We start from the raw sequence: 14,684 nt of genomic DNA on the forward strand, positions 1-14,684 counted from the left end.
GATAAGTGAGTTAGGAATAAATCATTATTTAATTAGTCCTGTGATGTGTATTCCAAATACTCCACCTTGGGTAAGTGGAAAACCTGAAGTTGATTTAAACTTATTGGGAAAAGGCAGACAAATAGAAAAAAAAGAGGTGGAAAAGTATATAAATAAAGAATATGCTGAATATTTACAAGTATTTACAGATGCTTCTAAAATGTTAAATGATAAAATTGGAATAGCATTTATAATTCCGGACTTAAACATTATGAAAAATAAAAGAATAACAGATAGAATGACAGTTTATACAGGTGAGCTAGTGGCTATATTAATGGCTCTAGAGTGGTGTGAGGAAACAAGGAAGAAGGAAATATTGATTTGTTCAGATTCAAGCAGTGCATTAATAAGTATCTTAGAACAAAACTCAGAAACGAGACAAGATATCATATTGAATATTAACCAATCAATTTTTAAAATTAAAAAATATGGATCTAGGGTTAAGTTAATTTGGATTCCTGCTCATATTGGGATAGTAGGAAATGAATTGGCGGATCAATTTGCTAAGAGTGCAGCAAAAAGGGATAATGTTGAGGTAAATATCAAAATAAGTAGAAATGAGGTCAAGAATATTAGTAAAATATATTTTAAAAAGAAATGGCAGGAATTATGGGATAGAGAAGAAAAGGCAAGATTTTACTATAACATTCAAAGAAAAGTAGGGGAATGTAGGGAAGGTAATAGGAATAGAAAAGAAGAGGATATTATATCCAGATTAAGGTTTGGGCATACGGGGCTAAATAGTACTTTGAAAATAATTAATAAACATAGTACAGGGTTGTGTAATTATTGTGGAGAGTCAGAAACAGTGCAGCATATTTTTCTAGATTGTGATAAGTACAATCGGGAAAGAGAGATATTAGTCAGAGAGTTAAAAAGAAATAAAGTAATTTTAGATATTAAAAATCTGCTGCAAAGGTCCTCTGAAGATGTAGTATTTAATAGCATTTTTAGTTATCTTAGGAAATCAGGTTTAATGGGAAGATTATAGTGATAGGACATCTAATCTATACTCCAGTCTGGAAGGTGGCGGTAATGCACCTATAAGTTGTTTGCCAACCGCCAAAAAAACCTAAAAGAAGAAGAAAGAAGAAGAAGCTCAGTTTATTGGTAAGGAAGAAAGCAAAATGTCTCTGACGAGGTGAGTCCTTAAACATTTTGAGCTTTACGCACTTATAGTTTAAAAACCCTCACCGTTGCGATCCGAACTTTGTTACTTGTTATCCTCGCAGTACGTGTAGGGTCTTGTTTCTGGTTGGATACCAATGTTTCGTTTATTTAATGCTAGCGGCTTTAGCCGCGGCTAGCGAGCAAAATGTCGGCTAAACGTTAGCATCAGCTAGCATAGCAACACGCAGCCGCGGTAGCTAAAGAAGCTAATCCGTTCTTCCTATGCCTTACTTCGACGGAGCTAAATACGTATGATACATCGTTTTGATTATTTGTTAGATGTAACACGTTTTAAAGATGGCCGTCTGGTTATCTTTACCTCAGACCGGAGGAGTCACCAGACCTGTAGCTAGCCTAGTGTTTACTTGTAGCCTCTTTACAGAAACGACAGCATAACTGGTGTATGTTTGTGTTGCTTGTGAAGCTTTTTACCAGCCCCGACGCAGCTGTCGCAGGACCAGCTGGAGGCAGAGGAGAGGCTCCGGGCCCAGAAGTCCCACTCCACCGCGCTGGTGCCGTCCCGCAGAGAGCCCCCTCCTTACGGACACAGGAAGGGCTGGGTGCCCCGCACATTTGAGGTAAACCCCGTGTTCAGCTTCTACACGTTATCCACATAGACGTCGTCGTAAACCTCGGGTCCAACCTGTGTTGTGCAGGACTTTGGAGATGGAGGAGCTTTCCCGGAAATCCACGTGGCCCAGTTCCCTCTGGAGATGGGCAGGAAGAAGAAAACATCCAACGCCCTGGCAGTACAAGTGGACGCAGAAGGCAAAATCAAATATGATGCCATCGCAAGACAAGGACAGGGGAAGGATAAGGTCTGTTAGCTGGCCATTGGTGTGCAGGTCTACCTGATCTTACAGCGTGATGACCTGTCATGTCATTGGTGGTAAAAGTGGACTATCCCTGAACTTGCTTGACAAAATCAAATGTCATTCCAGGTGATCTTTAGCAAATACACTGACCTGCTCCCAAAGGAGGTTCTGAATGAAGACGCTCAAGAGCTACAGAGGCCCGATGAGGAGGCTGTACAAGAGGTACGCTGTTATATGCATGTTTTACCTAACTTTCAACAGTTACAAGCAGGTTTACAACACATAATTTAGTTATAGTGTTGTAGTTTGTGCCACTTAAACATTGTATTAAAATGTCTTTACATAAGCAAGAGTAAGCTTTCATTTGTTTTATGATTTCTATAATAATACTCCCAATAATATTTTTAAAAGCAGTATATTTCTGCTTTGAGTCTCGTTTTTAGTGTTGTAAAACACAATAAGTGGCTGTGTTGGTCAGGAGTTACAGTCATCCAGGTCAGGATGAACCCTCCTTCACCTGCCACTTTGCAAATGCTCAAAATCTCTCATCCCTTTGTTGGAAACCTAGAATCCTGTCATGATAAACTTAAAAAAAAATTGTTTCTGTTATTGATGTACGAAGGGGGTCATAATTTAAGGACAAATGATAATTCAGCAGAATAATCTGTTTACAAATGTGGTTCTGTGCTTTTTCTAGCTGACGGAGAAAACCCGTTCCGCCCTGGAGAAGCAGGTGTCTCAAAAGATTGCTGCTGCCATGCCTGTAAGGGCTGCAGACAAGCAAGCTCCTGCTCAATACATCAGGTATGTGTTTTAGTCGCCCCCTTATCAGCATCACTTTCATGTTTAGCATCGCCATTTAATAATGTTACTTATGTTCCAGAGACAACTTTCAATACCTGCTTGAAAGAGCACATGGCTCTTTGCTTTCACATCAGATAGAAAACCAATAAAGCAAAGAAAGGAAAACAAGAAAAAAAATTTGTAGCATGGCTAAACACTGACAGGGGATCATCAGTGATTTAGGGATGGGTACCTTTCACTTTTGAACCGATACGGTACCGATACCCGGTACCTGGGAATCGATACCGGTACTTATTTTTGGTACTCTTTTGTGTTTATGTAGTAGTAAATGTTAGTTTAATAATAAAACATCTAAATGTTTTAATTTAACATATTTGGCTCTCTCGCTCTAAATTAACAAATGTCTACAAATTAACCTTTTTTAAATTTATGAATTTTAATACCATGCCTTAATCAACGGCACATAAAACAAATGTTTACCAGAACAGCAGTTATCCGAGGCACACAAGAGTGAACGAGATGAATAAGGGATTGAAGGTGTTCAGGGAATTTTTTTAATGCAATTTCAAAGAAGGGGGGGATATTAAAAACATATTTTATCCCGCTTTGTAAATCAGGGTGGGATACATTAGCAACGAGGGAATGGCTCTCTTTGCTCTGACTGCAGGCGAGGCCACAGTGCTTATGTGAAGGAGCTCACAGCAGCCCTCGCCGCCCTCCCAAGTCAAACTCCAGAACGATCGGTCCTTTAACGGGAAATCATCAATAACAGAAGAAAGTTGCTAGATTTTTCGCTAGTCGCTTTTTTGAACAAAGGTCGCTGGATGGGTTTGAAAAGTTGCTAAATATAGTGAAAAATTGCTAAATTGGCAGCAGTGACCAGGTTCTTCCTCAGATCAGTATTCCGCCGCTGGCCTCACACTTTGTGCCGCAAATGTTGCAGCGCCTGGAACCCGCAGCGCATTTTGAAAAGCGGAGCCATATTTCTGAGCGCTTTCTATCAGCCGTGCTTTCTTTACCGGACCAGCAGATACTGACGTCATCAGGCTCTTATGCGTGCAATGCTATGTTCGGCGTGGAAAATCAGCCACTCTTCCACTCCCTCAATGTCACGGTGATGCGTTTAAGTACCAAAACATGCTGCCGTTTGATTTTACGTGAATTGGCACTCTGTAGTACTGATGGGATTCAGTCGGTGCCTCTAAAAGTACCGGATTCAGTACCCACCCTTTACAGTGATTAAATGCTGCTGTCAATCTCCTTTAGTCACACTTGATGTTCAATAATCTGAATTAAATCTGTATTTTGTCATTTATTTCTAAAATAACATTTTAGTTTTTAACGGGCTTAGCATTGAGTAATAAAAAACTATAACTCAAGCTCAATAAGAAGTTGGTTCACATCCACCCCTTAAATAATTCCCTACATAAAATAGCTGAACTAATTGCAGTTTATTGTTGGTGTAGCAGATTCATATTTAGGGTAGTGGTATGTTTCCAGACATAATCCAAGTTAAATTCATGCGCATTTTAGTTGCATTGCGTTTCAATGTGGTTCTTCTGCAGACATCGGCCATGAATGTTTCAGATATGACGGTTTTCTAAAATACACGTTGCATCTAAAGACGATTAAAACACATTATATCCAGGCGCAACAAAGATGAAATTGCTGCTGACAGAAAGGCGGATGCTCCGAGTTATTATTTCTACGAAGCACATGCAGAGTCTACTCTGTGTCGCGGGTTATTGCAGTCAAACATAATTCTGTGTGAAGTTTTAGAGCTTATTAACTGCCTGTTTCCAAAGACCGGGCCTAACAACGTGCCTGTATTGTGTCAGGATTACTACTTGGGTTCATTAAAGGTGTTTCTGTGTTTATCGTAGAAGCTTTTGTATTTTTTTTGTGTCGATGGGCTTTTTTCATATTTGTAAAGACGGCACCGTACGTGCATAGAATAATATTTTTTAATTTAAGATGTAATAAATCTGCGGCACATTGTACTCAGATGCTCTCGTACTGTTACTGCAGCAGCTGAAGTTTCAGCACCCCACCCTTGTCTGTAACTCAGTTGAAGTACAGTTGGCTGTCTGATAAAACGCTTCGTTTCTCCTTCTCCTTTAGATATACCCCATCCCAGCAGGGAGTGGCTTTTAATTCAGGAGCCAAACAGAGGGTGATCCGCATGGTGGAGATGCAGAAGGATCCCATGGAGCCTCCTCGTTTCAAGTGAGCACATCATGGAGATGAAGAGTGCTTGGAAGTTTTTTTGTGTGAAATGTGACAAGTAGTGGTTTTGATGTTTTCTTTTGATATGGGCATTAATTTAGCCTCGGTGAGAAGCTTGGTTGGATTTTTTTTAAAAAGCAATTAAGAAGTAATTTTGGGATATTACATTTTTTAATTTGTTTTTTCTATATTCCACCTAAATGCTCACTAATGCAATCATTACTAAGTTCAAGTGGGAATTTTTGAAAACCCCTAATTAATGGTTTGGGGAAAATGCTTTGTTTCTCCAAAGCGGAGCTAAAAGATCTGTAATGTGGTTAAATCTGTGTTTCAGAATCAACAAGAAGATTCCCAGAGGACCTCCATCGCCCCCGGCCCCCGTCCTGCACTCGCCAAGCAGAAAGGTAGAGTCGGCCCAACTTTTAGATGCATTCAGCTGTTCAAGCGTTCGATTGTACACGTGAGCCAGAACAGAGCTGTTTGAGATACGTTTTCTTTGCTCTAGATGACCGTCAAAGAGCAGCAGGAGTGGAAGATTCCTCCATGCATCTCCAACTGGAAGAACGCAAAGGTAATGGTTTCTAGTATTTTCTCAAACAAGAAAGTTTTTTTTTTAACCTTTTCCTGCAAATCTGATTTTGTTTGTTGTGCTCGATTCCCTTCAGGGCTACACCATCCCTCTAGACAAACGTCTGGCTGCTGACGGCAGGGGTCTGCAAACAGTCCACATTAATGAGAACTTTGCCAAGCTGGCAGAGGCTCTTTATATCGCAGATAGAAAGGTAACGTGTGATTGCAAATGTTTAATTGTAAATATCTTAGTTTTCAAAATGGGCAGAGCCTAGCTGCAAAAACTATACACACCCTTTGTACTTTGTCCCATTTAGATTCAACCCACTGTTATCCAGTACTTAGCAATAAAAGATGGTTCTGCCATTACAGCTGCATTTAACACCGTCTTGTGATGAACTTTATGTTGCTATATCCCATAAAATAAATAACTTTGTGGTTAAAGCATGACAAGATATAAAAACGTACAGCGGGTATGTATCTCGTCACCAGGCTCTCTGAATGGTGAGTAAATGTTAATTCTGACGTCATCCTCAGGCCAGAGAAGCGGTGGAGATGCGAGCGCAGGTAGAGAAGAAGATGGCTCAAAAGGAGAAGGAAAAGAAGGAGGAGAAACTGAGGGAGCTGGCTCAGATGGCAAGAGACCAGAGGGCAGGCATCAAAAGCCACGGTGACAAAGGTGAGTGCTGAAATGAACACGCTATAGAGGGAAGGGTTGTTTTTTGTTTGTTTTTTTAACCCCTTCTTAATAATTTATCATCTACAACTGCTGTCTGCGTGTGTGCAAACGGGAGGTTTTCTTTTCTACCCCATTCCTCATCCTCCCATCCATTCCTCATCTGTTCTCAGGCGGCGAGGACAGCGAGGCCAGAGAGCGTGACGTGATCCGCCACGACAGAAGGAAAGACCGACAGCACGACAGGAACATCTCCAGGGCGGCTCCTGATAAGAGGTGCTGGAAACACTCTCTAAACGCACAGCATGTAGACTCATCTTCTCCCCCGGTGCGCCGTGCTCACTCCTTCACATAAACGCTCCGCGTGCTGCCGAATCACTGGCGCCGCAGCAGCGACGGCGAAGGGTCAAGCAGAGCGCCGGCGCTTCCACATCCGCAGCTTTTGTATGTGAGGCGCACGGCCAGCGTCCGTCTGTGTGTCAGGAATCCGTTTGCTCCGTCAGCTTGTTTGGTGATGGGGGTTGAGTCCCTGGACAGGTGAGGAAAGTGAAATTCACAGGAGAGCTCATTACCGTCAGCGGTGCTGCTGTCAGGGAGCACGGGCCCTGTTGTCCAAAAAGTACTTTTCAGTTCAATCTATATATAAAAAGAAAAAGCGTGACTGTTTTCTGAAGAACAAAGCACAGAAGATGTTTACACTTTAAGAAGAGCTTTTACCACGTGGAAGATGTTCTTCTGCAATTTGCAGAAAATAGAACAGTTCTGGGAACAACAGAAAACTCATAGACCAACTAAACCTCCTGGCTTTTTAATGCACATATTTCAACACATTTTGTGGACTGAAACAGAAATGCTGAATCACCCTGGAAGTCCCTTTCGTTATGTACCTGCATGCTAGTGACCATAAGGCCTTAAAATAATTACAGCGGACTGTTTGACATGAAACAGGACTCCAACTGGAGCGCGGTCTTCTTATAATCTGCTAGAAGACGAGACGATGCCTGATTCTGGGTTCACTACAAAGCTGGAGGAGCTGCTTCTGGGATAACAGAAATAGATAACTTTTAAACTACCAAAACTATGAAGTTCTAAAATGTCACAGCAGCATAAATGAGCTTTCTTCCTTATCTCAGTCTGGTCATAATGTCAAAAATACATTGATAATTCCAATTTTTTTGTTTTCACTAATTGATTTGAAGGACTCATAAATCCCAAAATGTGTTTAAAGGGATGTCTGTTCAGTGTTTGATTAGTATTTTAGATTTTGGACCAGAGATGAGCTCTCCTGTCAAATCCCCTTAGTTTAGTGCTGGTAGGGAGCTTTACAGCAGATGCTTGTTTAGATGCTAACAGCCAACAGAATGGTGTCAGCCAGGCTAAACTTCATGTAGTCGATATAGCTGCATATATAAATTCTCCAAAGAATTTCATTTAAACAAATAACGTCAGCTTGTTTTGTCAGGCCAAATGTCCCTCCTCAGTAAAACTGTTGGGTTACGGTAACGATTTGCAGCTCTACTTAGTTGACTTCGCTCTGATTGGCTACAACCATATTTTGAGAACTGGTCAGACGCCCCCCCCCCCCCCCCCCCCCCCTTCCCACTCCATCCATTCCTCTCTCTCTGCAACACTCCATCATTAATCAATATTATGGTTTTATAGCTAGTTCAAGTGTTTGTGTTGCAGAATGTCGGACAGGCGAGGCCAAGCTGACCAAAGGCTTTAACCTGGCGGCACGATACAACACAGTGGGACTAAAATAAATGGCCACATAGACCAATAGGACGTTTTTTGTCATGGCCCCTTTAAGGTTTTATTTATCCACTCCATCAACACAACAGAGCAACTCAAGGAGCATTTCCTGTCTTACTTCAAAACAAGAGTCTCAAATTCAGGGCTCATGGTAATGGCTTAAACCCCAGTCGCTGACAGCAGCTGGATTTCACTATAGAGACAGACTTGATTTTGAAAAGACACATTGTGTTGGTTCAGTATTGAGAGATTGTTACTGAAAATATAGACGTAGAAAAGCATTTTGCTTTTGGTTCCAGTGAGCTGAGTCTAAAACTTAGAGAAAGAAGATGGTAGATTTATGTTCAAAATCCCATGAAATGTAACGGTGTGTGAAAAAAAAAAACCAAAAAAAATTTGTTTCCACAGTTGTTGCTGATAAGGGGCTCTAAGCAGAGAAGATGGCATTATAGCGTCTGAAGAATATTTAAAGCAGGGCTTTAACATTTGGGAATTTTTTTTCTGGCCAAAGTTGGCGGGAGATAAGTTTTTTTTTTTTTTTTTAAAGCGGACGATAACAAAATGTAAAATTTTCATAGCTTATCAGCCCACTTATGAACTTGAAAAACCAGAAGTGTCAGAATGCAATACCAATCCAGTACAAATCCACATTTAATTTTCTAAGTCTTGTAAAATAAATTGCATATTTTAATGTAAACATATTATTTATCATAAATATCCAGTGATGCATAATATTCAGCTATTGGATGCCGATAAAGTAGCTGCAGTTTGACTCTAATTTATTTTTTCTTCAACAAAAGGCTGAAGAAACAAAATTTCCTCAGAAGTTTTAATGTAATTAATTCCCCATGGCTGGTTCTTTGCAGACTTCAAACCAATAATTCCTCTACTGTAGGGGTTTCTGTAAAAATGTGTATTTTTGTTTCTGTGGTTTTATGCTAACGCTGTGTTCATGTCCTGTCCTGTCTCCTTCTTTTTTTCCCAGATCGAAGCTGCAGCGAGATCAGGACAGAGACATCAGTGAGCTCATCGCTCTGGGCAAGCCCAACCCCCGCATCTCCAGTGAAGCCCAGTACGACCAGCGGCTCTTCAATCAGAGCAAGGTACCAACATATACTAACTGATTTGCATGTATTTAGGCATAAATTGATGATTTCTTCCCTTTTTTTGCTGAGAAAGAACAAAGAAAATCAGTGTGGTGGATAATTTTTTACGTTTCTCATGTTGATGTAGAAAGCCTAACTTCATTCGTCCGTCTTAAAACGTTCCCCATTTCATCATGAAGGAATATATGGAAACACGTGCGGCTTCTAAAGAGTTGCCGTCTCGTTTTTAGGGCATGGACAGCGGTTTTGCCGGCGGCGAGGATGAGACCTACAACGTGTACGACCAGCCGTTCCGCAGCGGCAGAGACATGGCCTCCAACATCTACAGACCCAGCAAGAACATAGACAAAGACGCCTACTCGGATGACTTTGACTCTCTTATGCAGAACAACAGGTACCTTCTGACTATTTTACAATTCAATGTTGTGATGCGACATTTTGCTTTCTCTCCACCAGAGCTCATAAGTAGGACGTCTTATGTTGGCTGTTAGCTTAGAATAACTTAATTCAATTAATAAGTTAAAGCAGAGAAAGAGTTAAACTTTCTGATGCATGAATAATCTGGAGAAATGGATGCTGAAATTTGACAACTATTTTATAAAAATCTATAAATACATGGAGTAATAACTTGTGTCGCTTATAAGCTTTCTTGTAAGCGACGTGCTAGCTTAAGAGTCTGAGCTGTGGATGCTGACTCGTCCTTTTTCTTCCGCGGCGTCAGGTTTGCTCCAGACAAAGAGTTCTCGGGCGCCGACCACGGCCAGAGGCGAGAAGGGCCGGTGCAGTTCGAGGAAGATCCCTTCGGTCTGGACAAGTTCTTGGAGCAAGCCAAACAGCACGGCGGCTCCAAGAGGCCGTCCACCAGCAACCGCTCCAAGGACGACTACCACGACAAGAAGCGCAGGAAGGAGTGAGAGGCGAAGGCCCATTAGATGAGAAGGCTTCCACTTCTCTGCCTCAGCGATGTTGTATTATACAAGCCTGGGATAGAAAAAAAAAGAAGCAAAGATTTATTTTTCTCTCTTACATTTGTTTTTTGTTTTTTTTATATAAGGCTCTCCATAATCCATGTCGAACGTTGATGAATGGACAAGAGGGAAATGAGAACTTTAGGAACTCCAATCTGTACATTACCACCAGTGTCACTTCAGATAATCTGTAAATTTTGTGCTCTGGAAACATTGCCCATAATGTTTTTAAACCCTTGCAAGAAACTAAAGAACTGTTACTGTTGAATATGTAGTTTCCTTCTTTTCTCTAATTGTTCATCATCTTGTTAGCGGCGATTTTATTTAAAAGTATTTGCTTGAGCAGTCCTGCATATGTGCGTATAGCTATCTAGAGGATCAAGCTTTATAAATCCTGTACTAGAGGACTGGTGGTATAAATGTCATATTGTTAACATTTTTTGTTGCTGTGCTTCGTGAGTAAAGTCGCCTTTTCCCTACCGTTGAAATTTCGCACTGATTTCTCCCAATCTTATCGCAGAAAACGTTAATATATCACAGCAGATATTGGATTAATTATTTGCTCATATCTTCCCTTTTATTCTAGTAATTTCCTGTCTAATGCAGCCTCATTAACGTAGATAATTAAGTGCCTGAAATGCTTCACAGAAGCCATCGATTACATCTTGTAAGCAGTTGAAACTTTAATTTTTTATGCTTTTGCAAAAAACAAAAAAAAAACAAACGTCTCTGCGATTTATGTGATGATTAGACCGAGGCTGGCTCAATTAATTACAATTAATTATGAATCACGCAGCCTGACACTTTTATTTTCCCCACGCTTTGGAAAGCGATCTCCGTGGCATTACACAGCCCAGCGGACTGGAGACTTAGCGCCACGCCGTCTCTCGGCCACGCCTCGCTCGGCCTGCAGACGGCCGCCGGACGTGAAAGATTTATGTTTTCTTCTGTGCCGGTGTTAGAAACTAACTGCAGTGTTTTATTGCCTCTCTTTAAACGGCGTCTGAGAAATAACCTCAAACTGTGTGTCTATGCGGGAGGCGACGTGTGATTGGCATGTTCCCACAGCCATATGGGTTCAGGTGCAGGTTGGTGTCAAAGCAGGAAATCCTTCCCGCCTGCAGCCATCATCTACAGCAACTCATTTCAGGAACCCCTATAACACGTGTTACACCGGCATCTAATTTCCCTTTGGGATTAATAAAGTATTATTGAACTGAATTTAAATACTTTGGGAGTCCAACAAAGTTGCCGTACAAGGCAAGGCAAATTTATTTATATAGCACAATTCAGTACAGAGACAATGCAAAGTGCTTTACATGATTGAAATATAGGAATAAAAGCAAGTAGGAATAGAATGTAGAAACAAAAAAGAACATTAAAAACAGTAAAACAGTTTAGCTTGAACATTCAAAGGCAATTTTAAACAAATGTGTTTTTAATCTCGATTTAAAGGAACTTAGGCTTTCCGCACGTTTACAGTTTTCTGGAAGTTTGTTCCAGATAAGTGGAGCATAGAAAGGATCAGTCACAATCTTAAAGTAATTAAGGTAGCTCATATTAATGTAATGCAGTGGTTCTTAAATGCTTTCTGTTGCGACCCATTTAACGAATGGAAAAAATTTCAGCCCACCCCCAACAAAATGAGCCAGAAATTTAACTTTTATTGTTTTTCTCTCTTAATGCATTGAAACCGTTGCTCTGAAGATGACCCAGAATCACTTTTACATTTTATAAAAGTTAAATACCTTCTATAACAACTACTAGAATTACAACTACTAACTACTAGAACCTCTCAACATCGCTATGTTTTATAAACCATACATTAACAGTAAAGGATTTTTAGCCTGACTCTTCCAAGCAGTCAAAACAAGGTGCCTTGTTTAGTTTCTTCATTTCACTCTCTGGAAAGACGGCACGTTACTATTAGGTAGGCACGAACCATATCAATAAAATGCACAGAAAATAGACGAGCTGCAAATATGCCAAAAATAGTATGAAGTCATTAATATTAAAGACAAATTAGTGTCGCACTAAGTTTCATACTCTTTCAGGAGTTTATTGAGATTACTAAAATTTTCATAGCTATGTTACCAATGCAGTGAAGCTGATGTGCTCTGAATAATATAAACCAGTTCTGGTTGTACTGATTTTTAATGCCCAGTGATCTCACACACCATCAATCTTTAGTATTTGGAAAAAACACAAATTCAAACCACTGACCTTCACAATAAATCATATGAACACATAACCAAAATTTTACTGGCTTTAAATCACACATGTTAACCACAAATGGTTTAACCCTTGAATACAGCCCTTAGCAAAAAGTACTTTATCCATTTCATACTTAAAAGGAGGCAGTGTACTTGGAAGTTTACTTTTTATAAACAATATTTTATATAGTGGAGTATACTTGACATACTGAAAAGTATAAACAAGTATAAGAATAAGTACATTAATATTCCAAAAAAAGTAAAAAAAAACAAAAATGGACTTTTTTCCGAAGTTTGGACTTTTTTTAAACTTCGGAAAAAAGTCCAGTTTTGTTTTTTACTTTTTTTTGGAATAACCATGACCTGGATGACTGAGAATCTCCACCAGCAAGTACATTAATACTAAGCTTATACTTAAGTATACTAAATAAAATTAACGTCAAGAGTACTGCCTTTTGCAAAGCGTAGTATATAACAAATTCTTCAGTCCAAACGGTCTGAAAAAATAAAGGAAAAAGGCAATTCTTGTGTCCCACCCCCCCAAATCAAGGCCCATTGTGAAAGGAAAGTTATGTTTATAACTTATTTTTTTAATTTTTTTATTTAAAGTAAAGTATGTGAGAATATGTGGACAGGACTGCTTTTAGTAATTCACCTCTGGCTTTTATGGACCACTGGTGTAACAATAAATCCATGTAGGGCTCACTGCAGGTCCCTGTCAGAAGAGGCCAAAATGTCAAGTTTTTTTCTGGCCTACAAGGAAAAACACTATGCAAGGTGGAAAACTAACTACATCACCCTGAGCAACTCATCCCCATCATGACACGTGGTGGCAGCACCAACCTGGGTGGATGCCCTTCATCATTCAGGTTAGGAATGCTGGACAGAAAACATGACAATCCTAGAAGATAAGCTGTTGGAGGCTGAAAAGGACAGGTTCACCTTCCAGCAGCATCAGAGCTACAAATAAGTGACTTAGAATAAATCCTAATGTGTTAGAATGACCCAAAGTCCAGACCTAAATCCAAGCAGGAATCAGTGCCAGGACTTGAAAATGTGAATTCACATTTAAAGCATCGGCTGTGTAGCCAATATAAAGGTCAGACGTGTTGGTCTCCAGGCATGCAGAGCTGATTGAAATAAAACCAGCTGCTGTAACTGCAGTAAAAGGTGGTCTTGTTACCAACATGCTAACGTGCTTTCATGGGGATGTGCAGTGTTATTTTTCCAACATCACCTGACCGGAGCACCTTCTTCTACGTGTCTGCTGTTTCCCACATGGCTTCAGATATGGGGCAACAAATAAAGCTTCTTATGGTGTTTTTTTTTCTACCATTGCTTTCTTTTTTCCGCTCCTCCATTAAGATCCCATTTGAAGAGTGTGCGACAAATAGCTGTCATGGCAACAGATTGTCCCACCTGAGGTGCGGCACACCGCAGCTCCTCCAGAGTTCCAATAGTCGTATCGGCTGCTTCTCTGACTAACTGGTGGCCTTGCAGTTGTGTCATGTTTTTGCCTTTTCGGGCGATGGACCGCACGGCGCTTCTTGTCCAAGAGCTTGTGATGTTTTAAAGCTGAAGACACAACGACCTAAAATCCTCCACGACTTTCTCCCTGACCTGTCTGTCTGCTTTTTGCTGTGGTCGTCATGATGCCGCGTGCTAATTAATATTCTGCATTACTCCGCAGTGCGTCTGGATTCGTACAGGGATTGAATCACGGCCAGCTATTTACTAATTAGATAACCTCTGGAGGCACTGGGGTTCTGTTAGGCGTACAGGAGTACAGGTGGCTGCATGGGCACAACACACTTCATGTTTTCAATTGCTAAAAAAAAGGAAGATGAACGTATTTCAGCTTGACTGAAAATGGAAATGTTTAATAATAATTGAACTTTATTGATCTCACAATGGAGAATTTCACTTCTGCATATAACCCATCCCCTTGGGGAGCAGTGGGCTGCCACTGTGCAGTGCCCGGGGAGCAATCTGGGGTTAAGGGTCTTGCTCATGGACCCAGAGTGGCAGTCTGTGGGAGTTGAACTCAGAACCTCCAGGACCCAAGCGTATTGCTCTAACCACTAGGCCACCACTCCCCCTTAATATTAATGAATGAATAAGCCAGTATAAATATACCGGAATAAACCTGTTTATGGTCAGGTTTCGACTGCGACGACAGGTCAGTCTTTATTCTTGTCTGGTGTTGCTTTGAATGAAGCACGGTGGTGGGATTATAGTCCGCCATTTCTTCACAAGAGCGATCAAGTTTGCAACAAAAGAAGCGCCAGATGAAGTATAAAACATCAGAACCAGTGCCGCTATCTTGCCCTGGTTCTGATGATCCG

The 14,684-nt window shown here is 40.6% G+C and overlaps 1 protein-coding gene across 1 annotated transcript; it reads left to right on the forward strand.

The window, feature by feature from the left end:
* Positions 1–1,136: 1,136 nt before the first annotated feature.
* snw1 (SNW domain containing 1) lies at positions 1,137–10,610 on the forward strand. The gene is made up of 14 exons (XM_012868925.3): positions 1,137–1,180; positions 1,634–1,787; positions 1,866–2,027; positions 2,151–2,246; positions 2,722–2,828; positions 4,950–5,054; positions 5,389–5,458; positions 5,560–5,625; positions 5,720–5,836; positions 6,162–6,303; positions 6,474–6,576; positions 9,038–9,155; positions 9,389–9,552; positions 9,880–10,610. Exons 1-14 carry the CDS (start codon positions 1,167–1,169, stop codon positions 10,070–10,072), a joined length of 1,611 nt encoding a protein of 536 aa, XP_012724379.1. The 5' UTR covers positions 1,137–1,166; the 3' UTR covers positions 10,073–10,610.
* The last annotated feature ends 4,074 nt before the right edge of the window (positions 10,611–14,684 follow it).

Source organism: Fundulus heteroclitus, chromosome 15 (genome assembly GCF_011125445.2).
Source record: "Fundulus heteroclitus isolate FHET01 chromosome 15, MU-UCD_Fhet_4.1, whole genome shotgun sequence".
Taxonomy (NCBI): Eukaryota; Metazoa; Chordata; class Actinopteri; order Cyprinodontiformes; family Fundulidae; genus Fundulus; species Fundulus heteroclitus.

What these genes read in the sequence shown, in the direction of transcription:
- snw1 (XM_012868925.3), top strand. An exon ending in TGCACTCGCCAAGCAGAAAG is followed by an intron (nt 5,459 to 5,559) that starts GTAGAGTCGGCC and finishes TCTTTGCTCTAG; the next exon opens with ATGACCGTCAAAGAGCAGCA. An exon ending in CAAAAGCCACGGTGACAAAG is followed by an intron (nt 6,304 to 6,473) that starts GTGAGTGCTGAA and finishes ATCTGTTCTCAG; the next exon opens with GCGGCGAGGACAGCGAGGCC.